General features: G+C 37.5%; 1 protein-coding gene across 3 annotated transcripts in view; it reads right to left on the bottom strand.

Annotated features, from left to right (window-relative positions):
* The window catches only part of SORBS2 (sorbin and SH3 domain containing 2), an 85213-nt gene extending 58260 nt beyond the window's left edge, over positions 1-26953 (bottom strand). For 2 of the 3 annotated variants that reach the window (XM_075149218.1, XM_075149219.1), the window contains exons 1-5: positions 26910-26953; positions 19491-19583; positions 17851-17877; positions 16725-16849; positions 2183-2327 (exon numbers count right to left, since the gene is read on the bottom strand). In XM_075149218.1, coding sequence (XP_075005319.1) covers positions 2183-2327; positions 16725-16849; positions 17851-17877; positions 19491-19583; positions 26910-26919 — 400 coding nt within the window. In that variant the 5' untranslated portion in view covers positions 26920-26953. Of the gene's footprint in view, positions 1-2182; positions 2328-7279; positions 7760-15137; positions 15756-16724; positions 16850-17850; positions 17878-19490; positions 19584-26909 lie in introns of all 3 variants that reach the window. The other variant, XM_075149217.1, reaches the window with a different exon arrangement.
* Positions 26954-27278: the final 325 nt, after the last annotated feature.

Below are 27278 nucleotides of genomic sequence, written 5' to 3'. Positions count from 1 at the left end.
TAATGTTACATTAACAGAATTATAAACTTATTTAAGAACTAGATGGGCTATTCAACTCAGATCTTCTTAGATTAGAGGTACTTTTTCGCAGCATTTTGCTTACAAAAAAAAAAAAGAAAAAACCCCACAAACCCAGCAAAATCTATTGAGAAATAATGGCAGCAGCCTTCTTCCTATAAATCAAACTCTTGCACCATTCTTATCCATTCTTTGAAGCTAGTGATATAATTTCTAAACTACTCCTCCCCACCAAATCTAGCAAAATATAGAAAAGTGCTGTTCTGTAAGCACAGAAGATTCCAAGCATCTCTCCACAAAGACTTTATGTGACATGTGTTTAGAAACATTACGTTTTGATGCATGAATATTTTTAAAAAACAAATTCTGATGTATAATTTTTGCCCCTTAAAGTTACGTTGGCATGTTTAAGTGCCTCTATATATAATCCATAAAAATGGACCTCAGTAACTTGGCATCTGTAGAGCAATCTGAGGATCCACCTACAATACTTTAGGTGAACTGTGCAGGCTGTTACAGGTTTATGGTGACTTGCAATACTTCTGCCCCTCTCCCCCAAATCTTCCTTTATAATTAATGAAATCAATATGTCACTATTACCATTTCCCTCTAAAATTCAGAGTAATTTATTTAACAAAAACCACCTCACTGCTGGGATATGTCACATGAAAATTTGTACTGCTGCAGATGATGTATTTCTCTCTTGCATGCAGGAAAAAGAGCCTTACTCCATCAGGCAGCATGTTTCAGTGAATTAGTGGGCTGCTATAACAAAGCATCTTTTTTTGTAAGAACAGGTACAGTGCTTGTGAGACATTTCCACAGCAGGATAAATGAATGTAGGGAGTAAAAATAAATATTCTAACACTACTGGTGAAGATTACAATTGCCTTTCGTGTGACATTAACATCCGTTGATTCTTCTGAAGCAAAATATTTGAATTGTAATATAAATCAGCAAAAGGAGCTCTGGTGACTGAAAGCTCTAATTTTAATTTGAATATTTCTGCACACTCCTACTGCAGAGAGCTGGATTTGGCATGGCTGCTTCAGCTGTTTACTCAAGTTTGAAATCCTGTAAATAATCCAGCGCTACACATATATGGCGAGGGGCAACTCTGCATGGCAAACGTCTGAATATTTGGGCCTTTTTCCCAAAATGCATGATGTTAAATTTAGAAAACATTTTGGATTTGATCCTTCATTCTTCATAACCCTCAAACTGAGGCCATTAGTGGGATTTTTACATGAGCAAGAAGAATTAAATCAGGCTGTTATTGTGGAATACAGAACTTTAGCATCATACAAGAGTAAAAGTAATGGGAAAACACTTATTTCAGGTATATCCAAAACAGAATTGATAGGCCTTTAGATTAGCAAACTGGAAGCAAACAAAGAATCTGGAATTCTGGGATGTGGAGAAACCCATATATACAGTTTTTTGTACGTATCACTATGATAGGGATAGCAGCATTTGTCTAAGCCGTAGGTCTCAGAGCGAGAACTGTCACCTAATTTCCCCACATGCACAACTCCAAGATCACTTCAAATTATTTTGCATATATAGTCTTATCTGAATATGCAAAACACTGGTAGAAAAAGCAGCAAGCAAATGATTGTTCTGGCAAAACTGGATTATACTGGCAAAGCTTCTTTCTAAGGCTGATCATGTATTTTTGAAATAAAAATTAACAATACCCTACAAAAAATACATAAACAAATTACAGATTGACATGGCTTTAGGTGTTTAAAAGCGCAGTGCCCCATCCTTTGTTGGCAGTACTTCTACTGAAGATTACAAAAGTTGTGGGGCGAACCGATGTACAAAGTTGGCCCTTGGTTTCTTAAAGAAGGCAAAACTTGAAGGGGCTGCGCAGGCTGAGTTATTTTGATATATGCTCTTTCCTCGGTAAAGCTAGTAGACAGGTGGCAAGAGGTCACTCTCACACACATAAGTAATAGAACTTAATAGTAACTCCAGTTCAGACTCATTACTGTATCTAACAACAACTGCTATTATTTTTTTGCATTTACTTCCCAAGGTAGATGAATAGACAATACCTTCATTATGGATGTGAAGCACTCTGCAATTGTTTGCAATCTTTGCCACATGAATTGGAGTAAGTTGCGTAATATATAAAGCAAACATTCTGTGTGAGGCTTACCCATCATCCTGCCATGCTGCATGATAACAATGTTGGAATTGAGCGAAGCTGGTGGAGGGTAAGCTGAAGAAGGGGAAAAAGGCCTTTGAAAGTGACTCACTGGGCTGGCAGCAGTGCCAGAGTTCCCATTCACTGTGATCTGAGCCTGAGAGAAACAAAACAATATCCCATTAAACTACACACAAAGCCCTCCGACTGCCATCCCAAACAGAGAGTGATGCAAGACTGTCATCCACACAACAATTACCAGTTGTCAGGTACCTAGCCATAATGGCATCTGCATTCACTGAAATACAAAACTCATCACAAGGGGAGCAGAATGTGTTCCTGATACACCTTGCACCTCCCCCCTTCTCTCCTTGTATGTGCTGTCTGTGAAGCATGCTGAAGTCATTGGAAGGTGACAGAAAGACCATGGTCAAGGCAATGAAGATGGCACAAACAAGGTCTGCAGAGGTCTGACAGCAATATAAAATGAACATGGCATTAAAAGTTCCTCTCATTGTGTGAAAAAGGCTGCCTGCCACAGATCACTCACTCCAAGAGACATATTCCCTTAATGCACATGCTCACGCCCTATTGGTATTAATGGGAACTTCTGTGCAGACCAAAGGGAAAAGTCTCACTAAGACTAGCTAAAGAGGGTGAGCCAAAGCTTCTTTAAAAGATGGAAGCCAGCTATAGTGACTATGGAATGCCAATATGTAATCTATCACAATAAAAATAAATAGCGCCAATAAAAAAAACCATCACCATAAAACAACAGAACAAAATCAAATAAATAAAATGGGAAAGCTAAGTAAACTGGCAGTACAGCAGCATCACAAGCCATTTAGGCTTTAGTCACAAGAGGTACTTCTGAAACAATCTGCTTCCCTGCCCCCAGGTTTTGAATCCCCACATCTGGCTGTAGCACTTTTATGGGGAGTATCGCAAGGATCAAAACAGAGATATTGAGAAAGCATTGAATGAAATGAGAGGGTAGTGAGTATTTCAGTAGAAAAGGGAGGGAAGCTCTCTGTAACATCTCTTTTAATGCAGAACTCTTTAAATCTGAACAAAATCAGAAGTGCTACAAACTTTGCTCAATTTTATATAACAAAAAAGAACTAAAACATGCTGTATATGAGACTATTTGAAGCAGCAAAGCATAAATAAAAAATTTGTTAAGAGGCATATTATTTTTACATTTAAAAATGAAATGGTTCATGACCTCTTATATACATTTGTATTTTGGAGATTACTGATTTGATTTGAAATTTTTAACGTCTGAGCCTCCAATAGCTAAGAGAGCAAAACAAATTCTGGCTCCTATGCAGACATCATGTGAACTTCTAGATGCATTCAGGAGTTTTCTCATTTTAAGGATGCCTGTTTTCAGAACTGAACTGAAAAGTTTGTGTTGTGGTGATGTCTCCATTAAAACTTTTATGTTTAAATGTTTTCTCTCTTAATAAAGTCAAGAACCAAAATGTAAACTAAGTTGCTTTTCTCACACCATTCTCCCCTCCAAAAGAACTTGGAGCTTTAAGAATATAAAAGCTACACGAGCTCAAAGATAGCATTTCAAGAGGTATGAAGCCATGTTTCCAGATGAGGTTCCTAGATGAGGCCAGCCATCTCTACCCTACCACAGGGGTTCATCCATTCTCTTTTCCTGCATATTGTCTTTTTGGGAAAGCTTGTTTCTAGGGAAGGCAGGGTGCAACTATGTCCAGAACCTTACACCTTCTTACTCATTTACTATGGCTTTTGTTTCTCTGAAGAGAGGAGCAGAACTAGCGTGAGTTCTTTGTAGACTGGAAAGCTACTCCTATGAATTTCTGTAATAAAAAATTAAGATATTCCTGTGATGGGCTTTACCAAATAGCTGGGTTAGACAGTAAGGCTCTTACACTAAATAGTACACAATATTGTGAAAACAGGATCCACACAAGTAGCTGACGGACATCAGTCATAAATGTATATGTGGCATGTCCATACATGACATTTTTGGGTTTGCTTCTAAAGGTTTTAGAGAGGGTATCAGCTCAGCTACAATTTCTTAGTTCCTAATGACTTTTTCTTTGAGGAAAGTTTCCGTGAAGGTGGCTATTGCTTGTGTTTACCTGATGCATCTTGCACTGGTGAGAGAGTTAGCTATAAAAGATAGTTTTGCGAAGTTTCAAGTTCCAAGGGCCTTTTCCTGCCCTTGGAGTCATTTGGGAGCTATTGACATTTCAGTCTGAGAATGTGATTTAGTTCCAGGCGACAGAGTTTGTTCCCAGATTTTAGAAGGAAGTGAAATCTTTAAGATGCCTATTCATGAATTAGACCTTTTACTTTCCTAGGTAATCTCCTTTGTGGGAAAATGATACAGAAAATAACTATTTCACCAAAATGCACCTATTTCCCAGCTTACTGGGAAGATAATCCTCATCTCTCCCATTCTGTTCATTTCCCTAGGCTCCTCCATTTATTTTTTCTCCAGTATACTCTACTTGTGCTCCACTGCTAGCAGAGCCACCTGCTACTGCTGCTAGGTAATCAAACTCTTGTAAAGATTCCTCCTAGGTACCAGGTTTAAACTTCCTTTAACTTGCCTGAGCATCAGAAAGAGCAGGTCTCTGGACTTCTGAATCAGAGCAGAGCAATCAATTTGGGATTGGAGCTGCTTTCTAACTTCCTCTCTGCTGAGGCAGGCAGCAAAGGGAAAGAGGTCCTATTACGGATGTCTGAGCAGTTTTGTGCAACAATGCTGCACGGCACACCCCTGGCCTCAAGACATTGAACTAGGCTGAAATATTCAGGATCAATTCTTGAAGCTCGAGACAGTCCCGGAACTTGGGAAAAGGCAAAATCTAATGTGTACTTCCCTTTCCAAGTTTCCATTAGACTCCACAATTTTAAACTACATAAACAAAAAGAACCCATGAAAATTACTTTATAAGGGAAATGTTCATAATTGGAATAGAATCAGAAAAAATAGTTTCCAAAACCAGCTGTTCCCCGATTTTAACTCCAATTCTAAGCATAAGCCCAAATAAGAATTACAATTCTCATACTTCAGGTTTTCAAAGGGGCTGTAATCTGACTAAAAGTATGGCCAATTAACCACAGTTTTATGTTTAGCTCTGCCTTTTGCCTGAAATATTTTACAATTTTGCTTATTCAGCTCTTCCTGATGCTGTTTCTTCTTCTCAGAAGATCCGCTGTAAAACCTTTTTGCCTAAGCTCTCATTAAGAACCTCAAGAATAAACAAACGTCCCCAATGTGGACATAATGTCTTTGAAAATGAGGTTCCACATTATGCAGGCACAGTGCTGGATGGCACAATCTTACTTTTATTGTCTTCTCGGCGGTTTTCATTCTCAAAACCAACAGGGGTCTCCTTTGAGAATGAAGATCATTACAGGAGCAGAGCCACTAGCAGCACACGTGTGTGTGCCACCAGCTTCCCCATCATTTTCTCATTTCATGGATACATTTATAGTCATCTGGCCCTCCTCTACAGAGGATGGGAGACGCAGACTTTTCTACACTGCAGAGGTGGGTCTTACCAGCAGTTTAATTTCTGTGGGGCTCTTAGGACTGTTTGGGGATTTTTGCCCTTTGGTGGGAAACTCATCCTTTCTCTTTGTCCATTAATGGTGAACAACTGTTATGCTCATCCCTGCCATGTCTAAGAGAGAAAGCGGTGGTCAGACCTGACCATAACATATGCCTCTACAGGGAGACTACCCAAAAAAGGAAAGAAGGAAGGAATGTTGACTTTAGCTTACAAAAATGGTGCTCAAAGAAAACAAATACAGTTAGCTGATTATTTTAGAAGCAGGTTAGAAGAAAATACAAATGTTCCATGCTTCCCATAGCTAGTAAATAGTCATGTAGTGATTGTGCTTTATTTACACATACCAGTCTATATTGATTATGGTATCTTTGGTTACAACTATTGGGATGTATGCAGATTCACAGTACTGATTCTTTATTAAAAAAAAAGGTTTCAGAGCTGTGTTACAAGAGTTAGGAATGACAGCTTTTACGTGCCTGTTATGAGTATTTTTTTAACAGCCTCCTGAGCACTGACAACAGATCGTTGACTTTCCAGGTGACTATGTGCAAGTTTGGGCTCAAAATACTTTTTACAAAATATACATGAAACTTTAGAAATACGTACACTGTTCGTTCTTTTCATACTTGAAAATGATAGCATGCTGAAGCATTTGTACAAAGTTTGAACACTGTTGTGACCCAGTGAAACTTTGGTCTCAGAACATCTCTGTTTTGTAATTCAGCAACGAATTGCTCAATTTAAATGAAGGCTTTGTTTCTGACTCTTTTTAATCGTGCAGATAATCTCAAAAGAAATCAGAAGTGATCTGGATTTAACCCAAATTCCATACCTTCTTTCTACTCATATATGAGTGTACTAAGGTACAGAAAAGTGAATGTACATATAAAATGCCTAATTGCATGCTGTTTTTTTTCTTGACTTAACCAAGAGAAAAGTAACAGGACACTTGGGTACTACAAGATTATTTATGAAGTTCACTCCTGTAAGAAACTGTGCTTAGGAGAGGAAAAGGTTAGTTAGAGGAGAGAAAAACAGTTTTGTGCAGTCAGTGGTCACGGCTGGGGAAAAAACTGTGTTAAATATTGCCAACATTTACTATGAATTTACAAATTATATTATTGAAATCTGTACCTCAGTATAAACCAAAAATGGTGGTAGCCCAGATGCTACAAACTCCACAAACCTGTACGTTGCTAACAATATTTTAAACACATCTCTTCAAACTCTACAGACTGCTTGCTTTTAATGCATTTGGAACAGATATTTATTGAATTTATTTTCATTTATTTTAAGCAGTGTTTGATACACCTTAGCTGACCATACAACTGTGCAACAACTTAGCATCATTCTCCTATTACCAAATCTGCTATGCCAATGATTTTTTTAAACAACTGTTGCAAAACATACTGCCAGACTGCGAACACAGAAAACTACTAATGGAACACTTGTCTGTGTAACGGGATTAGCAGACAATTTTGAATTCTTTTCCCCTTTGACAACCTGTTTGAACAAAATGGAGGAGGAAAAAAGGAAGCATAATTACATGAGAAGTGGCAGCAGTGTTGGTTAAGGTGGTGCCATCTGACACAGCAGACATCTGGCTCAAGGTTGGGGAAGGTGTTTCAGAGCAGTCAGTAGTATCATAGCTACAAGTCTGCAGCTCATCTAGGATGGCTGTGGAGGACTCACTCACTGTGCAGGAGGAGCACTCACTCATGGCAGAATCTGTGCTTACAGAGGCTGTTTCGTTCCTGTGGATAATACTTTCAGAAGCTAAGTATGGGCATTTATATGAAAATTGTGAAAGGGCTGGGGTTTTATAAAAGCGTGAAGGCAAAAAATCATCAAGCGTTGGCAAAGAACGTGGTACTAGATGGGTGCCACTGCCTGGTGAGAAAGAGGCTCTGTTAACTGGTACCACAGGAGGAGGAAGAGGCAGTGGAGAAGCTTCTGTTGCTGTTTGTCTGTGTGTCTGTGAAGCATTTACCTCCATCACAGGGGCAGTTACTTTCTGGTTTCCAAGCTGAGATTTGAGGAAAAAAAATAAGAAAAGAAACAAATTACCAAATGAATAAAAACCTTTTCCCTTTGCCTGTTGCTGTGTGTAGGAGAATTACAAAAGCGTAAGTTTTTCAGCAGCCCGAGGAAGTTCACATTCACATGGATTAGGAAATAAATCAACCACGCTCTATATTAAAGTAGGAAAACATGAAAGAAATGAATGCATCAAATACTAGTGGAAGCAATGCCAGAAACCATAGTGTGCTGGGGATGAATATTCATAATGTACTGCATACATTAATGATCTCAGTTGTGCATCAAGAAGGTTCAGACTATTTTATGCTTTACATAAATATGAGGCTAGAGAACATCATGTACACTTTGTTTGTAAAAGAAAAAAAGGATCTGCAAGTTTGATCCCTATAAATGTTGCCCTCTTTTTTGTCAAAGGACAGGTATAATTTTGAAATTAACTGTAATACACAGATGGGCAGGACTGCAAGCTAAATGGAAACACTAATACTGAATGTTTATATGATCTGCAAGCAATAGGTTGTGGACTTTTTTGCCTCTTGTGACTGAGTACATCTTCTCCACTGCCTCTCTAATAAAACTGGTTGGATGATCTTAGAATTTCCAAGCACCCTGGAAGCACCCTGTCAGCCTACTGCATAAGGTGTATGCATAGGAGTCTTTTTAACATTAGAGGACTCAAGGATTGTTAGGGTAACTGGTATAAATCTGAGGACCAACAAAGACTGGGAGCACAAGAACAGGACAGAGATGACTTTGTACTGAAACAAAACACGCTAGTTGTTTGGCTTCGGCATAATTTCTTAAAAGTATAACAGAATGTCCTCATGAGAGTGCTTCTGAAAACTGCCACACAATGTATGAGAGCTTTATGTTCTGTTATTTCAAATCAGACACAGGACACTGGGTTTAAAGCCTAAAACTGGCTTTTTCTGCAACTTCTTTTTGAATTAAAGATACATGAAAAGCATGTTGGCATCCAATCTTTGTTAAACAGCTGCACAAATCCTTCTATACTGCCTATTAGCCACAAGCCTTCAACCAATTCTTGAAGTACGTCAAAATGCCTACTTCAGCACTAATGGTTTCACTTTTGATAGGGCTGAGGAACTGCAATAGCTGCAGGGAAAGTATTTGGGATTTTAAATTTATGTAAAATAGAGGACAGTAAGATACCATATGCAGTAATTACTACTTTAAAAAGCAACATTTAGTCATAGATATCACATTGTTGCCAATAATATTATGGTTATTTCCTATGCTTAGAATAGGCAAATGTCTTCAATCATTCAAAAAATGTTTCAAGCCATCAGATTAAAATGCCATTTTGGCATTTTAATCCAAAATCTGAAAATATCTTCTAAAGCCCTTATGGAAGACTTGGAACACAACCCAGATTGTGCTACTTATGAGAGGTCACTGGGGCTCCAATTCCATAATTCTTGCTGAGATCAACTAGAATTTACACAAATAACCTTACTGAGGTCAATGGGACCATCCCTATGAATAAGCATTTCAGAAAAGAATCTTAAGCATGTGAACAGATATCCATCACTTGTTCCAAATGGTTCAAAAGAACTGTTTGGCATTACTGGACCTCTGGAGTACAAAAAAATAGCCAGAAGCTCCTGTTAAAATCTGCAGTTAAAACAGTGAAGAAACTTAGTCAAACAGCTTAAAATCTAAATCTTATTCACAACAATGTTTCAAATCTACAAATGAAAAAAAATAATTTTTTCCATAGAGTAAATCTGAACAGATTACTTCTTAATCAGAAAATCAATAATTGAGTGTATGACTGTAAAAGAAGATATGACTTTTAGAGATAACTAATTTGCCAATGGAAACTTCAAAAGAACAATGGAATACTATTAAAATAATTTCATTAAAAGCAATCATATGCAGATGTGAAACAGCTGGTTATACAGCATAGTATATCAGGGGTTTAAGATGTGTGCATATACGTACACATACAAGAAACAGTAATTTCACCTCACAGATACATAAAGGGAATACAGAACCATCATTCATTATGAATTTCATCATCCATGTCATAATTCAAGATCTCCAGCAACAGACATGAACCAGGAGATCATAATGCAATTATGAGGCAGAGCCAATACGAAGCTCTGAAGTTCTTGAGACCAGATATCCTCTCAGCATCCCCATAAGAAAAGTTACATATGACTGAGCCAAATTGATGACTGAGTAAATTGATCTCTAAAGTGTTAAAATAACAGGAAAACTTGGAGACTTGAGAAACCTAGTAAGCCTTCTGGCTTCGAAATTAGAAGATTGCCTGCATGCTTGAGAAAAGAAGGGATGGACAACACAAGAACAGATATTCAGGGTGCATCCAGAGTGCTAGTGAAATTGAGTTCTTAAAGAATCAAATTAATTGTGTTTGGCAAATAATAGCTGATTTCATTAAGCCAAATTCTTAAAAAGAACATAAAATTACCACTCTTACAACATGGGTAGAAGGAATGCAGCAATTCTAGGTAGTGATTCCCACAAGGAAGTTTCTCAGCTTTGTGGAGTAAAACTTGAATATTCTGCTCGGTTCTAGAATTCTGTCATAGGTACAACCATCACTCTGGGACAGAGTGGCTGAAATGGTGATTTAAAACAGCATTATTTTCGAAAACTGATTACACCATTTAAAAAACATGGGAGTGTTGGTAAACTCTAAACAGATATGTTTGGCTACTACTAATCCATATTTTTCATCATTGTGAAAAATATGAGAAGGACAAGGCTGAATGCATTCCAGAAAACTTTTAATACCAGTTCCATTCAGTGTGCTTCAGATTATGATTGTTACTGTTATAGCACAAGAAATGCTAGCAGAAATCAGGCAGATTAAATGCCAAACAAGTACTTAATCAATTAGAATGATGAAAAACTAGTTAGACTACATAATTATCTTGAGTTGTAGAGCAACGCTTGAGAGAGATAAATATCATCAGGGTCTTGAAGTGAACTGAGGGTCTCAAGCGCAGCTTTCTGCTGGTCCTTAGAAATTTTCACCTTTCGTCAAACAGGAAAATGTCAGGTCTGAAGAATGCAGTTGCAACCCAATTCACATGAAGTACACATGTGACCCTAGTATGGGTTTCAAAACCAGTCGTCTATCATTTTAATGCAAATCTGTGAGGAGTGGTGTGAGATTACTAATGACACCAGAGTGCTGGCCTTGCTTCAACAGTCAAGACACAGGTAAGGAGACTCAGAGATAAGTGAATAAACTCATTTCGTTAATACATAGCGGATTTTAGTAGTCAACAATCAAATTATCCCCATACTCTTGCACAAATGGGTAAAAATACCTCTATTTTTAATTGTTAAAAGCTGATGTCAAAATCTCCAAACTGATGCTGCAAGTTATATTCCTATGCCCATTTTTACTACCCAGTCCTCTTATTTTAAACTCAGTATAAGGAGATGGAGTTCAAGCCCTTTTGCAAAATCACACTCACGATACAGAACTTAAAATGAAAATTATGTGCTTGATTTTCTTTGCTTGCCATCTGTCCCCAAAACATTGAAACCTGTCTTCTCTCCCTTTACATCACTTAATGTATTGTCAATATCTAACAAACAGTAATGTATTAGATAAACCAATTCAGAAACAATTTTTTGAATTCCAGGCTTATTTTCCTTGATTCACTTGTCTACAGCTATAAGGCTGGCAAAAGAAAGTGTCTCATAAATATCTAGTATAGTAGTTTTTATTCCTCCAGGACACCTGGACTAAACCAAGTGTTCACTCATCTGTGGAAATCAAACAAACAGGACAAATGTTTTGCATCCTCAGTTTTAGAGAGCAGTATGTAGAACAAGAGGACACTTATGAACCGAGGAATGCAATGAACATAAAAATACCAGGTGTTTATTTCAGAAGATGCAGCTCAGAATTCTTCATCAGTTTCGATCTTTTTCTTATAAGAAATTTGGACAACAGAATTTACCTCCATCGGTCTCATACTAACAAATACTAATTTCTCTGTTGAAACAGATTAGGTTATTTCTCCCTTATCTGCAGTATGGTACAGAGCAGCAGCATCTCTCAAGATTGTAATAATGTAAAAAAACTAATATTGAGTAACTTGAATGCTTCTCTTTTCATATATACTTTTAAGGGGTTTAACCTTTCTCTGAGTAGGAGTGTTTACAAAATGTTACTCAGTGAGTCATACCACACTTCTGCTTGCTCCTAACGTTTCAGCAGATAAGCTCTGAAATGAAGTGCAAATAGCAGCACAAACATAACAAGATACATCAAAAAATACTGCAAAATTGTTGTGCATGAACTCGGACCATAGAAGCGCACTCTTCGCTGTATTTTTCCATGCTTTGTGACATAATATAGTTGTACATGTTCCCTACACACATAGATACCCACGCATGCACAGTACTTCTCATTCACCACCTCTTAAGAAGTGATGATTAGCCAATCTTACCTCATTCTCCTCCACATACATAAACCCAGATGCAGAGGGAGAGTTGTTTGTTTTTACAACTCCTTTCTAAATGCATTTGGGTTTTGAGAGTTTTTGTGGCGGCTCTGAACATTGCTGGTGGGCCTAATCTACAGTCTGAGAGCATGCCTAGAGGATATAGCTTAACATAACAACCGATGATCTGCATATACAAAAGTATTTTAACTGGTGTACAAAGTCCTCTAGAGCTTGCAAATCTAAAACATTTTTAAAAATGAAAGTACTATCAAGCATAGTATACTGACAGTTAATTTGTCTATGTGAGAGAAATTGTGAACTTTGAAAACACCACGAGATACAGAGCTAACGGGGATTGTAATTTTTGGCCTTAGTTAGAACAGTTCCGAGATTTCAACCAGACATCTGAGGCAAAAAAGAAATCTTTTTAGACATACAGCTGTAGCCTTCATTTCTAACTGTAGCCCATGGCATCTTGGCTTTGGGACCTCACCTGATGCAGAATTTTATACCACCTCACATGCTGATTTGTACTCTAGTTTTAGGTACGTATTTTAATACAGCTCTAGCAAAACCCATTGGCTCCATGACTCGATTGTGATGCCAGATACACCTCTTCATACTAATGTTTAGAATTTATTTCAAAATTGAACATCAGGGAGGATGTCAGCTGAATTTTGCAGGCAAGAGATCAATAAATGGATGCAGTTTGAAAAGCTGGCTACATTCCTTAATGATCCCTGTGATCAACTGAAATTTTTATCATTTTATTCAAAGAAACCCAGTTGCCAAATTTCTGATCATTCTTCCCACACACTGAAACCAAGGAGAAGGCAGAAAAATAAGTGTAGAATTGCCAAACAAGTCACAGCTACTTTTCTGACTTTTGTCAGCTCATAGTGAAACTAGAACAGATTCTAAAATAAAAAGAAATTGCAAAATGTGTTTTGACTTTTAAAATTTAAAAAAAAAAAAAGTAGCAGAGATAAATTATTTTTAGTCATTCTGATTAGAGTTTGAGTATTATTCTGGATCATAAAAAAGGTATTTCCCCTAATTCTTGTTAGCCATAAAACTACTTTCTGTTTGAGAGACACTTTGATTTATCTGAGCATATATAATGCATCATATTGCTAACAGGCTGAACAACTACTTTTAAGTGAAAAGAAAACATAGACCAATAAGCCACACCTACACCTGTTCTACTGTCTGACCGTATCCCTTGATGCCTGTATTTAAAAGGCTTGCAAGCCTGCCTCCTATAATCTTCATACCTACCCTTATCTACCAGAAAAAGCTCTTGCTCAGCTTTCATTATTGTTTCTGATATGACTTCTTTACTGTGACTCCTCCTTGAACTGACTCGTTCTACTTGACAAAAATCTCTAAGTAGCAAACTGGTTCTTCTCAAGGGTAAACCAACTTGTTTTTCTCAAAATGTTCTAAATTTTATGTAGCCTAACAGAAGGGTTTAAGAGGATAGTTTTGTCTCTAATCTTGAGAAGGACAAATCTGATTAATTCTTCTGTGCTCCCATTTGTTAATGGAGTGAATTCAAAAGGAGCATTGCAAATTGTTGCCATATAATTTCACAGAGCTTTGTTCTGATCAAAATTTTTACTTGGGAGCAGAAGGGGGCAATTGACATATTACAACTTGTAAAACTATCCTGTAGCTAATTCAGATACTTGTGGCTTCCAGAGTAAAGACCTGGCTGAATGTAATCCTCTGAAAGAACCACAGTCTAAGAGAGCAGATGTGTTACTACTATTGACAATAAGACTGTCCACGGACTTTAAGTTTGCAAGACCATGCCGTATTTACTTCAGAGTGGCCCCCTTGATTTCAGCAGAACTAGACGAATACAGATACGCCATGATGGGATCCTTGCTCAGACAAAGCTTTGAGGCAGATAGACCCATAGCAACCCCTACCTCCAACCGAAGGGCTTTCAAACTCAGGTAAGCTGGTATATTGGTATATAAACTAGAATAATTAACTTTTTAAATAGAAAAATCTTAACATAACTAGGTAAAGCAGAGTGGAAATGACAAAGTTTATTCAGAGCTCTCCTTTTGCCTAGTATGTATTCGCTGCTGCTTTATTGCTCCCAGACTTATTTTATTTGACTCAGTAACTTTCTGAATGGTGATAAACCCTGCTCAGACTCCTCTGGTCCTATATATCCTGCTTGATACTCCCATTTCTCCTAGACGAGGTCAGTATAGTTAACAAAGAATTTTCATCTCAGTAGGCATAGGGTATAGGGGAAACAGAAGGACTTAAAAATTCAGTGCCTTGTGATGCTTCATGTAGAAGTGGTTGACAAAGGATTTTATCAACCCATTTTCTTTAAAAACCGCTATTGCACAGGACACATAGGAGACTGCAGTGACTAGCCTTGCAGAAAGCACCGACTGAGAAAATATATTTTTGGTGGCCCTAGCAAACTGGCAGAACTGCATTTGTAGAACCCCCCCAACCCAACCCTTTTCTATCCATAATTGATCCTTCCAGCACCTATGGCAGCATAATGCTTTAAAGCAACCCCCTCTAGGAAGAGCCACTTAAGCAGATGCATCACCTACAATGCACTAATTTCCTATTGTGCATTTGCACTCCATAAAGTGCTCACAGAAGAAGAAAGAAGTTTACCTTCCAGCTCAGCTGTTTGTTTTGGTTTTTTGTGGGTTTTTTTTTGTTTGTTTGTTTTTTGTTTGTTTGTTTTTGGTTGCAATATCCCTCCAAAAACTTCAGGGTTTGTTCAGTTCTGTTTTTATCCATGTGACAGGTAGTTTTACCCAGAAAACACAAGGTCTAACTTCGATAATGTAAGTATAACTAAACAGAAGGTTATTAAGTGATTCATGAATGATCTAAAATAAAAGATGGAAAAATTAAATATACCACATGGCATTCTGCAGCCTGTGAAGAAGGAAGAACTGTAGACTTTTGTCCCAAATCCTTTGAAGACATCTTTGAAGTGTCTGGAGAAATATTAGGTGGATGTTCTTGGATTTCAGGCTCTGCTTTATTGTCAGGGATGGGAGCTATCTGAATGGAAAGAGATGCTGTGTGTATCTCGGGCACGGGGTTACAGGCAGGTGAGACAGGCCTTTGTGGAAATACTGGCACTTCAACAGGCTTGAGCTGTTGCTGTGTATTACAATGAATGCTACTCACTGAGTCACGTGTCCGGGTTAATTTCAGGGTAGATACCCTACGTTTTTGAGACTGCTGCCTTTGGCCTTGATGGAGAGTAGTACTAATACCAGCTGCTGTGCTTTTGCCTGCACTGGAGATTGAGGTCAATGGTTTAATGATTTTTTGCGCATAGGACACACTTGTGTTAGATATTTGAGAAGACATTGTCTCCTGGGCAGACTTCTCGTTAGTGTAATAGGCAGTATCTGTGGGAAGGTGTTTAGCTGGACCGGTTGTTACTGCCTGGAGATTAATTTCATTCTTGTGATTAGTTACTCTTGCTTTCCGGAAACTTTCTTTTCTAGGGGGTGGCAGAGGTGCCTTATTTGCCAAAAGCATCCACACACAGCAAAATAACATTGAAGAAGAAACAGAAAGAAAGTAAATGGTTAGCAGGAGATATAACTCAGTTTGACTTTTATCTTTAAATAAAGGAACTAGCAACTTAAGGGGCTTCATCCCAACATTGCTCAATTCAATGGACAATTGAATTGGTCAGGTTCCCACCACCTTTTGCTTTGCAGGGCTGTACAGCTTGTGTTTAGAAAGCCAGATGTTCCATTTGCACAGAGTAAACTGGGATCAGAAGGGAACCCACAATAGTCCATTTTCTTTCAAAAAACCAATTATTACCCTGAATAAGAATGATTACTGTGAAATTGTTCAGATATGTAAGTAATTTTCAAAATGTACTCCATGATCATAGGTAATAAGCTATTATTCACAGGTAACACACATATATAAAACACAGAGCCTCTTAAACCTTTAAATTAAAATAGTAACAGAGACAGGATTGACATTGGTACATTGATCTTTTTTGGACAGATAAATATGTTTCCAAGTTAAGTGTTTTTTTTTTTAGTGTGTCCTAATTATATTGTTCTGCAAAACAGGCAGAGACATTGTCTACCTTATAATTAATAAACCTTTATCCTTTGATATTATTTTGATGACTGATGCATTTCTCCAAGTGTAAAATATTAATAAATACTCTTTGAAGTCTGGGAACACTCCTAGAAAGCTTTTATTTGTGTATGACCTACTTTTATTTAGCTGGCTGTCTCGTTCATTGAAAGCAATTTCTGGTAATTAACCTGGAGGCATGCAGCCTGTGTGGAGTATACTTTATCTACGCAGTAAAACAGTTTGTAATGACCCATATGAACAGGTGATTCGCACTATCTGGAAGACATCAGGACAATGTTCCATAGAGGTATCCCATCTATATATGCTATCCCCCAAACCCTCACACAAATGCCAAAGCATGAAACTTGGTGTGTTCAGTTTTACCTGAGTTGGTGATTTTTTATCCTGTAGATTCGGCCGCACGCTCCTAAAACCTTTTGCTGCAAGAGATGAACTGCTAGCATCTCCATTCAGTGTCTCTCTACTTCCATCATTGTAAGATCTCCAAGCTTTTGTGAGGAAAAAACAATCAAACAGGTTTTTTTGTGATTTGTAGATCTCTATATTGCTATCATCATAGCAACCCCGCTATTAAACAAACTGTGGAAAAGTTTAGCTACTACACAACTGACATTGCTGCTGTTATCACCATGGAAGTTGTAAGAACAGGGCAAAGCTGCCACTTTACAAAATATTTATCTTAAAAATTTAGAAAACTGAAGCATTAATACTGCTGGTGGCAGTTTGATATCTCCCCACAACATTCACACAGACTACGGATTTTAACCTTGGGAGTCCTTTTGAGATGTTGGTGCTTCAGCCCCTGTACGAAGCAGGCTGAAGTACTTTCACAGATTAGGTTCTTGAACTTCACAGCTGTGTCGGATTTTGAAAAACATCCCAGCTCATGTAAAGTTAGTTGGTCATGGCAGTTTCACTAAATTTCATCCACAATACCCGATTAGTTGTCCCAATAATGCATCTTATTTCCAAATCTGAATGACATCTCAATTTTCCAATCAACCAACCATGTTTTGTTTCTATCCTCAGACCTGAAAAGTCCTCAAGGCATTGTCCAAACATAGAGGGAGATACTATCCTGCCTCAACAAGTTACAGATTTGAAGACAAAATATCGTAAGAGGCTGGCAAAAGTAACACATTATGTGAGCAGGCTGCTAAGTGGGGTGGGTAGAACTTGCAATCCTGAGTAAGGGACTAAAAATGAAACAGCAAGTGCCACTGACGATAAAGGTGGCAAATTAGCAGTCTGTATTCTCCCACACAATTCATTTTCTGACAACATATACTGTGTTATAGGAAATACTGCTTTCAAATGAGACCTGAATTTGAGGTCTTAACCACTTGCAATTATTATTACAATTTCAGTGGTGCTTTCCTTAAAGAACGTGGATGTATGGAGTAATGAAATCAAATAAATGGAAGACTGTCATAACTCACCACTTACATGGTATTATACTGATGCATAAATAACACAGTGTTTTATTTACCTGAATCTGGAGACTGAGAATCAGACCCTGAAAAAGAAGCATCCAATATTAATTTGTGTTACAAATAAAAACATGATGACACAATCTGAAAAACATGTAGGAGTCTTTTTGTTCAGTTACCTAATTCCCTCCTATTACCTGAGCACACCTCAGAACATCAGACCACAGGTAACCATGCAATGTTTATTGCACAAGTTCTACAGAAGATTATAGTGTGCTGAGAGTTACTGTTATTTAATCACTACTATTTTAGGCAGCCAATAATAAACAAACATATGCTGGGTTTTTTTCCCAGTAAATACTGTGATATACTACCACCTAAAACCTAGATATCAAAAGAAATATCATTCCTTTAAGATGAGCTGGAAAGGTTTAATTCACAAGCAAGAAAGATGTCTACAGATTCTGTCCGGATTTTCTCTCCTCCCCCTTCACACCAGAATGTGTGATGCTTTCTTCATCACTTCAAAGCAAACACAGAAACTGATACATACATACTGCCAGCACAGAACAGATTTGAAATTCTGCTGGTTTTTTGGATTACTTGTAGATATATTAGTGTTTTTTCTCCTAAAGAAACTAAAATTACGACATCTCTAAACAAATTTAAAATATTTATAATATACTATAATCACAGTACTAAGAGCAGTCCTTATCACTAATTTTAAGTGCAACAAAGCAAGACTTTAAAAGGCTTGTATTGCATGCTTAAATGATAAAAAATTGTTAGAGGGGTTGCTAAGAAATAAGAACCCAATGTTTTCTTAAATTTCCATACACACAGTAATCCCAATAACCCTTCCACTATCCTTACAAAGAGTAGCAGCCAAATTTTTAATTTGCTTCATAAATTCTAACAGTTCTTACTCCTGGGGATTAGTCTTATATTTGAAAATATCTACACAAGACTTGATCTTGCAATTATTTTCTGGCTCATTCTTTATTCAGCTTCCTGTATTACACTTGTTTGGTGTGAACACTGCATGTTCAGACTGGTGTAAATTAGTCCACACCACTCAAGATTCTTTACTGATTTATACCAATAACTACTTAATTCTCCAGTGAATCTGGGCAGCTGATACCCATTAAGATTTAATTTTGCAAACCCAAACATGAGTATTGCTAAGAAGCAGATCTGCCTGTCTACTGAATATTCTGCATGTTTTTATTGTTTTAAACATTTTTACGAAAACATGCTTGATAAATGATTTTTTAAAAGCTAATCTGGCTTCTGACAATCATTTTACAACAGCATTCAGATCTTTTTCCTTTGAGAAGAGTTTTTAAAGCAAGTTGCAATAAACAAAGTTCGTAATAAACAAAACCTACTTTTCATGCTATGTTATCTTGAAAAAAAACAGGGGACATGAGACCCAAAATATGTATCAAAGGCAAAATTAATTTATGAATAACTGATTTTTCCTAAGTCTTCCTAATTTTTTTTCATTAATGGCTACTAAGCATAGGCAGAGAGAAATTAAGACTACTTTTTAAAGAGCACTGTAGAAGTAAGTAACAGACATGTCAGTGGAATAGAAAATACGGTTACCCTTCTCCTCCTTGCAGAGTAATATTGCAGGAATGCATAACACTATAGAAAAGCCATTCAGGAGTAGTATCTCACTGGTTAGCGGTTATACCTGAGGCCAATAGGTTTGGAGAACTCTGAACTCTCTTCACAGCTGTTAATGTGACAGACATTGCAGCACGTTTGCGAGCACACCCACCGCTATCTGGAAGCACAAAACAATACAGACAGCAGCCCCAGACAAAGGGAGCAAGCACATGCAACATATTACAGTGTGAGATATGCCAAACATACATGAAAATAAGCATGCAGTTAGGGAACTGTGTAAACTGTTTCGCAGATTAGCAGAATACATAAAATTTCACAAGCTTTAAACAACAATAAACCCCACAGAAAATAAGTAAAGAAAGCAATATTTAATACTTAATCCACTAGGAAAATATATACATTCTGTTACCTGAAAGTCAGCTTAATTATAGCTAATTAGTAAAAACAAACAAGTAATCAAGATGACAGATTAAGCATTCCAGAGTAATATTAATCAATAATCTGCACTGTAAAATAATCTCATTGTATGCATTAGAAAGACACCATTCATAAACTAAGCTTATGTTTGATCAGCTGACAAAGTGCTTTTGTTCAGTCTTTTGGATCCTTTAAGCTCAAGAAACAAAATTACTAAGGATGGCATAATTTTTTGTTGTTTTGGTGGAACACCCTTGTTCTCCCTCTGCACTCTTTTATCTAATGGAAGATAAAAAAAGTATGTCTGGAACCCAATAACACCCCGAGGGAATGACTAGAAATCTAAAATCACTCCAAACAACCAGGAATGGAAAAAACCTCTCTTCTGGATCTTGCATAACTCCTTCCTTTCCCTACTCTGTGCTCCTCTCTCACTTGGAGCCATCATTCTGTTTTATAAATACTTTGTTTTTATTAGAAGGTAGCTTTCCCACAACTTAGCTTTTTAGCAACTCTGTCATAGTTGTAAAAGCAAGTTAATAAATATTCTTCCTGATTTTATTTAACTGGGATATTTTTCTGCTCTTCAATATAATAATTATTTTAATTTTCATATTTGATATTACTGAAATTTCATACAGGGCCCCACTGAAATCAAGAACCAGAACTACAATAGAGGCCCTAACAGTTTTATATCTGTGTCCTATGACAGGGAGTTTTATAAAATTATGCTTAAAGAAGACCTGCAACCTATTAGTAGAAAGTATTTCCTATGATAGCAGTAATTTGAGCCACATCTTTAACCCACCTCTGCAAGAGAAGTGAGCTCCTGGTATTTCTTTGCTCATTCCAATATTCCCCCGAAATAGCAGAGCCCTCTGGCCACAGGTCATGCATTAAGTAGTTGTTAACGTTGGCAAACATCAGAGCCACTGCCCCAGGTGTAAGCGGTTCCAAAGACTCATTGCCAATTCCAAGTCTCAAGGCAAAAGGCCAAATGATTTCAGTCAGCAACAGTCGAAAGCAATACGTTACCCACAATTAATTATTGGTGGTGTACATGTGAAACAAAGACAATGGCTATCAAATCTGCACATTTGTTTTAGTTTGCTTACATAAGTATAGAATGGCAATGGTAACTAAAATCACATTTTCCATTCCTGTATTCCCCATCCTCTCCAACATACACCCGAAGTAATTCCAAGGAGATTTGATGATGTGCTGATATTGAGGTTCTGTTCTTATCTGAATATTCGCAGACTTTGACAGCGTACTTTATTTGATTAATACAAGCTAACAGGCGAACAATTTTGTTATACGGTCACATCTTTTACTCAAAGTGATGCTTTATTTGCATTTTTTCAAAAGCTACCTTCCTGAATTTCAGGATAGAGAAACTGAAGTGGGAGAAAAGGAAGACAACAAGAAAACTGACTACAAATATTTCATCGTTGTAACTTCAAGAAATTCTGCTTTAAACTAATTTTTAATGTAACTGAACCAAGTCACAGTTTTATACTTAGTGGACTCATTATCTAGCAAAGTGTTTGACATGGCTTCATACAAGATAGCTAAAATAGATGTTGTAATGGACTATATACATATATGCATAAAACATTTACCCCTATACATAGAAGCCCATACGCAAGTCTGTACCTGCAGTAACATTCTCAGTATCTGTACAAAATAATGAGAGTCAATTAGCACTCAATTAAGACATAACCGCACAAATATACCATATGGAGTTGTGCAAAATTTCTAATAAAATACGAATGTGTGTGGGCAAGCACATATTTATGCATGATGGACTCCACCTTCCCATCTTTGTTCAGGCCAGGCTCCCACTAAGTCAAGGGCATCATATCTGAATGAGGATCAGAAGAATCTGCACCATGCCTCAAAAGACACGGTTTTCAAACTGCTTCCCTTATCTGCACGGCCTTACACAGTTGAACTTCAAGAGACTTATTCCAGCCTGTATTCCTTTTTCATAGCTCCATCAAGTTTCCAGCAAATTTCCAGCAATTCCTAACTATATTCATCCAGATTCTTGAAGTCAAAATAACACCAAAAATGCTCAAAGTCTAGAGAATAGAGAATTCAAAAACAGTACGGGAGGCTGAATTAATGATCATCTGCTCATTTGACTTGTGAACTATAAGCAATTAATACTGCACAGCTGTTATTCAAGAACAAACGAGGATACGTGAAACAATCTATACAAAATGTATGCATACATAAAAAAATGAAATGTGTGCAAGTATGTATACACACACGCACAATTCTCTATGCCTTTAACATGACAAATTCTTCAGGAGTGGGAGTCCTGTCTTCCTAAGTATTGTTTTAACATAAGCAAAGGAGACCTGAATCAGTTAAGGTCTGCAGGCAATAATAGAATATGAAGTTGGGCAATAATTCACAATCAAAACAGCTGCCTAAAATGCAAGGCCAGCTCAAATCAGGACTTAGCATGGTTGGTGCCTAGATATTCTTTTGCAAGCCCTACATACTCCCATCAAATCAGGAAAGGAAAAATAAGCATCCTTGGCAGGTGCTGCAGAAAACAAAGGAGAAAGGGGAGGTAAGGATTATCTGGTGAGACACGTTTCTGACAGTATCTTGCAGAGCAAGGGCCATATAGGGATGAACTCCTGAATGCTAGGATCAATGTTGCAGACTTACCTTTAAAGAGAGAAAAAGAAAGAGCCACCCACTGACTGGAAAAGACAGGCAAGGTGGTGGCTTGGGGTGGAACATGGGGTGGTTTTTTTTGAAAAGACTGTTTCAGAGCCAGTAAAAGCAGTGGCATAAAACAAGCTGGCAAAGATGAAAGACCTCTTGTGAAGAGGTGAGAGAGAGCAGCCAGGAGCAGGAAATTTTTAATAAGCTCTTAAAGCTCAAAGAAAAGAAAAATGGCACCCAAACATAATGTTTGCTGATCATTATTCTATCCACCGTACTTGTGAATGGTTTTATTTTCCCCCTTGTCTTCACAGTGAATTCAAGTTTAGAAGTCTTTAGACCAGGAATTCTTACTCCCTATTTGCATTCTGACCTTCTGAGGCAAATGTATAGCACTGGATCCAACAGTCCAAGACAGACGAAGCTGCTACCTCTCCATGTCCCCAGGTCCAACCAGTAGTGAGTCTGGAGATGTGTTCCCAGCAGACCCATACACAAGAGCACACGTATATACCACATACATATATGGCTGGCCACACAGATCACAGACATTCAGAGCGCTCACACTAACACAGACGGCACAATGGCCTCAACCCCCTCCCCTCTGGCTGAGGAGGACAAAGGTCCACTAATGAGAATATACATGCACACAGGTACAGGGTGGATCCTTCTTCCAGCAACTGGGCTCAGACATTGAGCCTGGCATTCATTCCATGCCTGGACCCCAGGGCTGAGGCTCTCCTGAGACAGTCCTGGGAGGGCCTGGACAAGCGAGGCCCTTGTGCCTCCCTTCATTCCTTGGGAGTCCTTAATTTGGGTTCCTGCCTGCCCTTGTGCTCCTCTAGGCTTGTGGAGATGGGCCTTTGATGGCTCCTGGGACGGACCTGGGAGTAGCCTGGCAGGGCAGGCTATTATTTGAGCTTTTCCTCCTGACACTGTTTCTCCAGCCTCCTTTGTGGGTGTGCAGACGAGCTTTTATCACATAACCTAACGCTGACTACACAGGTGAACTTACTATTATTTGGTTCTTTGATGCTGCTAAATTACAACAAATAATGATTAAAAAAGTAAATTTTTTGTAGAATGCCTGAAACACTTAAGCCCACCTAATTTGCTTTAGTGATCTAAAAGTGCCTTCACAATCTATTCAGGAACTCTGCAGGGACCCAAGAATTTCTATTCTTGTCTCCCAGACAAAATGTAAGAGATTAGTGCATGTGATGACTTTCATTAATAATTTTAACAAACACAAAATATTTGCAGTCTTCCAGAACTGCATACTTTTTCCACTCTTGGCTGTTCTTTATGTGCTTCATTTACTGCAAACAGCTAACTTGTTTAATAATTTTAAAATTAGATGCATCTATTAAGAATTATCTGTGTGAAACTCAGCCAAAATATTTACGGATGGACACTAGGAATCTGTTTTAGCATATTAACTTGTATCCATTCATTATTCCTCAACGCAATTACCTCTTCCCCAACATCAGCTATGCATGCATATATACAGTATGAACAATAAGCACATTTATCCTTGTTTTCATCTGATGCGAGCTTCATGGGTAGCTCAGTTTTTCTGTGACTTAGTTTCTCAAAATGTCTCACCAAGTTAATGATGCTCATCAAATCTGCAAAGTACTTGAAGACTTGTTGATGAAACCCCCTATATATAGTTTAAAATATTATTCTGTGAATGATTGCCTAGTCTGGGTTTAAAAAGGCACACATTCCATTAGACTACTATTTTTAAATTATGACAGCATTTGAACACCAAAAGGAACTATGAGCCAAAGTACCTTCTGAAAACCTCCCCTGTATCTTAGGTCTACTTCTTTGCTTTTGCAAACATGTTTCATTGCCTTATGCTGTTGAATATTCCTTCCTAACATGTGGTACAGAATTAACATCAAATGCTAAAAAATCCCTCCCATATATGGTAGAGTACTGAAAACCAAAGCTCTTCAAAACATTTTCTCTGTAGACAAAAATATCTTCCGCAGGGTTCGCTGAGACAGACTGCCAAGTCTGCAGCCACAGGGAACACTGGATTAGAGGAGCCCACTCTAAGCAGCAGATTTACTTTTTCTTTTTAAAGCTGCATATACGCTAGCTTTACCATTTCAGCAGTTACTGGCATCAAATTAGAGTGCTCATTTATCTGTAGGAGTAATTAATGAAATGCCTATTTTTAAAACAAACTAGTGGCAAATCAATAGTATCTGATAACCTCCAATGCACAAATTCCTGTTATAAAGCAGTGAACTATTAAAAAAAAAAAAGCCTGCAGCATTCATTTTATGTTCAAAGACAACATAGTGTAAAAAAAAAAAAAAAAAGAAAAAAGAAACAACTAGACCAGAACCCCATATAGAACAGCTTCCATCTCAGTCACTCTCTTCCTTAGTAAAGTGATGCTTTATCAACAGATAGGTGCAAGATGTTCACTTTTACATCCTACTCACTGGATTTTATTTTTTTTTACAGTCAGGAAACAACCTACATTAATAGAACTGATAGGAAATACCACATTTTTTGTCAATACCTCCTTTTAGTGCAGCTGGTAACATGCACATTAATTTCAAGCATACACAAGATGAAAAATGTTTTCACTACACAGTGAAAGAGTAGATTAAAGTTCAGCTTACAATTATGATATCCTTAGGTAATTGAAAAGGATTTCAGTGTGTTCAGGTCTTTTAAATTGGTTTTCAAGGCTCCTGTGTGATCAGAAGACTCCCGATCTCCAATGGAAGTCACTCAGTCACATAGATTACTTAAATCTTACATCTATTTCTCTTGAGAATTTCTAGCTTACGTGAAAAAACTTAGTACAACATAGAACAAAGTCATACTTCAGAGCTGCAGGAGCACAAACTGGCAATTTACCGCTCTGACACTATCCACATTTTTCAAAGTAGAAGCTATAAAATGACATCTATCATATGATTTTAACTCCCATGATTGCAATGCACAATGTAATCACAGTCAAATGTATGATATTAGCTGAGTTACTTCTGAAATTACAGTTCTATGAAGCAAGCAGTATCTCAGTACTACCTTAATTATATAGACTGACATGTTTAGGAAAGACGTCTTCACTAAAAATGCAACAGGATAGGACAAATTTCAAATAGTATTTCCATAAATGAAAAACATACCACCCTGGTTAGCGTCTGTAAAATAATTAAGAACAACCAAAACTTTGGGAAAAAAACCACAAACTCAACTGAGAAATTTCATTCCTCCTGCTTATTATATTTACAAAGGTAGTGGTTTCAAGTAAGCCAATATATTTTAACTTTGTATTAAAAAATCTGTCCAAGAACCTGGTCCTACTGAGTTCCAGTCATTGTCTGAGACAACGGGAAGCCAGAAAGCCTGATTAATACAGTGGTCTAGATAATGGCAGCCTATACCATGGAAAAGTTAATCCCTTCGACTTAGAGTGTGCTGCTGAAACACCCAAACTGGCTTCAAAGGTAGCTCAGGTCCTCAGGTCCCACGTAACACATTTTGCTTATTTCAAGTTGTCATGTCAGTTGTCATGGTGCAGCACTATGGTCAATTATAAAACCAACTGGTTTGTAAAGGACGGACATGACTATCCTTGTGCCACAGTCAATCTGCAAACCAGACAGTTCACCTATGGAGTATAAAGAGTTGACTTCAACTGAAAATTTACACCTAACACGAGTGAGGCCAGGATTTCACCAGACTGCTTTCGAGACGCCTATTCCCACTTCCAGAAAAACCAGCAGCACTATCTACTGACTTCAATGATTCAGGAGCAAATATTAGTACGTTGTCACAGGTCATGAAGATAACTTCCTATAGAGTACTTCATTTGGTCGATACATCTATCACAGCAACTCGAGAGAAAATACAAATCCCTATAAGCACAAAATAGTTATCCTCATCTGATTATGCAAGCGTAGCTAATAATACAGGGTAGGAGTTATATGCTGCTTAATTTAATGACAGTAGAGAATGAAAACAAAGCATTTTTAAAGCATGTGCATTTTCTTAGGAAAACGTGATGCTTTAACACCCCTTTTCCACAGCTGCTATGTCCTCATACTACATATTTTTACCTAAAACATTCACATACAAAACTGACACTTATAACTTCAGCACAGAAAGCTAAACATGCATGTATATTTCACATATCCATATATATCCATACATAGAAAAACATGTATGTAAATTTTATATATGGAATACAAATGCACATAAGCTGACACACTATTGAATATGTTGCTTAATTTGAGTTCAGCACCAACTAAAGTACAACGTGTTCATGAAAATTTAAATAAATTTGGGACCTTATCTGCTTACTAAACAACACATAAGAGTAAAGAAAAATCTCACAGAAGCAGCATACCTGTGTTCATTTTGACACTGGAGGATTTGCTATAAAAGTCTTCAGATGTCCTGCGGAAAATAAAATGATCTATTAATTTGCACAAGACAAAAATGTATGGTACAAAATGGCAGCAGGACTTCTCAGAGGGGTGGAGAATCACTGTGATACAAATGACAGTCCTATTTTAACACAGCTTTAATTAAATTGGTACTGCTTGTCCTTCCAAAGTTAAAGATGAGCTGTTGCTTCCATTATAAGCTACTCTATTTTCAAGTGTTTAGTATCTCTGTCGTAAACATTTGCTCTGGGATAAAAAACTAGTGATTGACTTTTGGTGTTGAAACTATAAACTACTCCCCTACAGGAATGAGGAAATATTTTTAAAGG

The sequence above is a fragment of the Calonectris borealis genome, chromosome 4 (assembly GCF_964195595.1).
Source record: "Calonectris borealis chromosome 4, bCalBor7.hap1.2, whole genome shotgun sequence".
In the NCBI taxonomy this organism is placed as follows: Eukaryota; Metazoa; Chordata; class Aves; order Procellariiformes; family Procellariidae; genus Calonectris; species Calonectris borealis.
The sequence above is the reverse complement of the archived record's forward strand: the minus strand, read 5'-3'. Positions and strand labels throughout refer to the sequence as shown.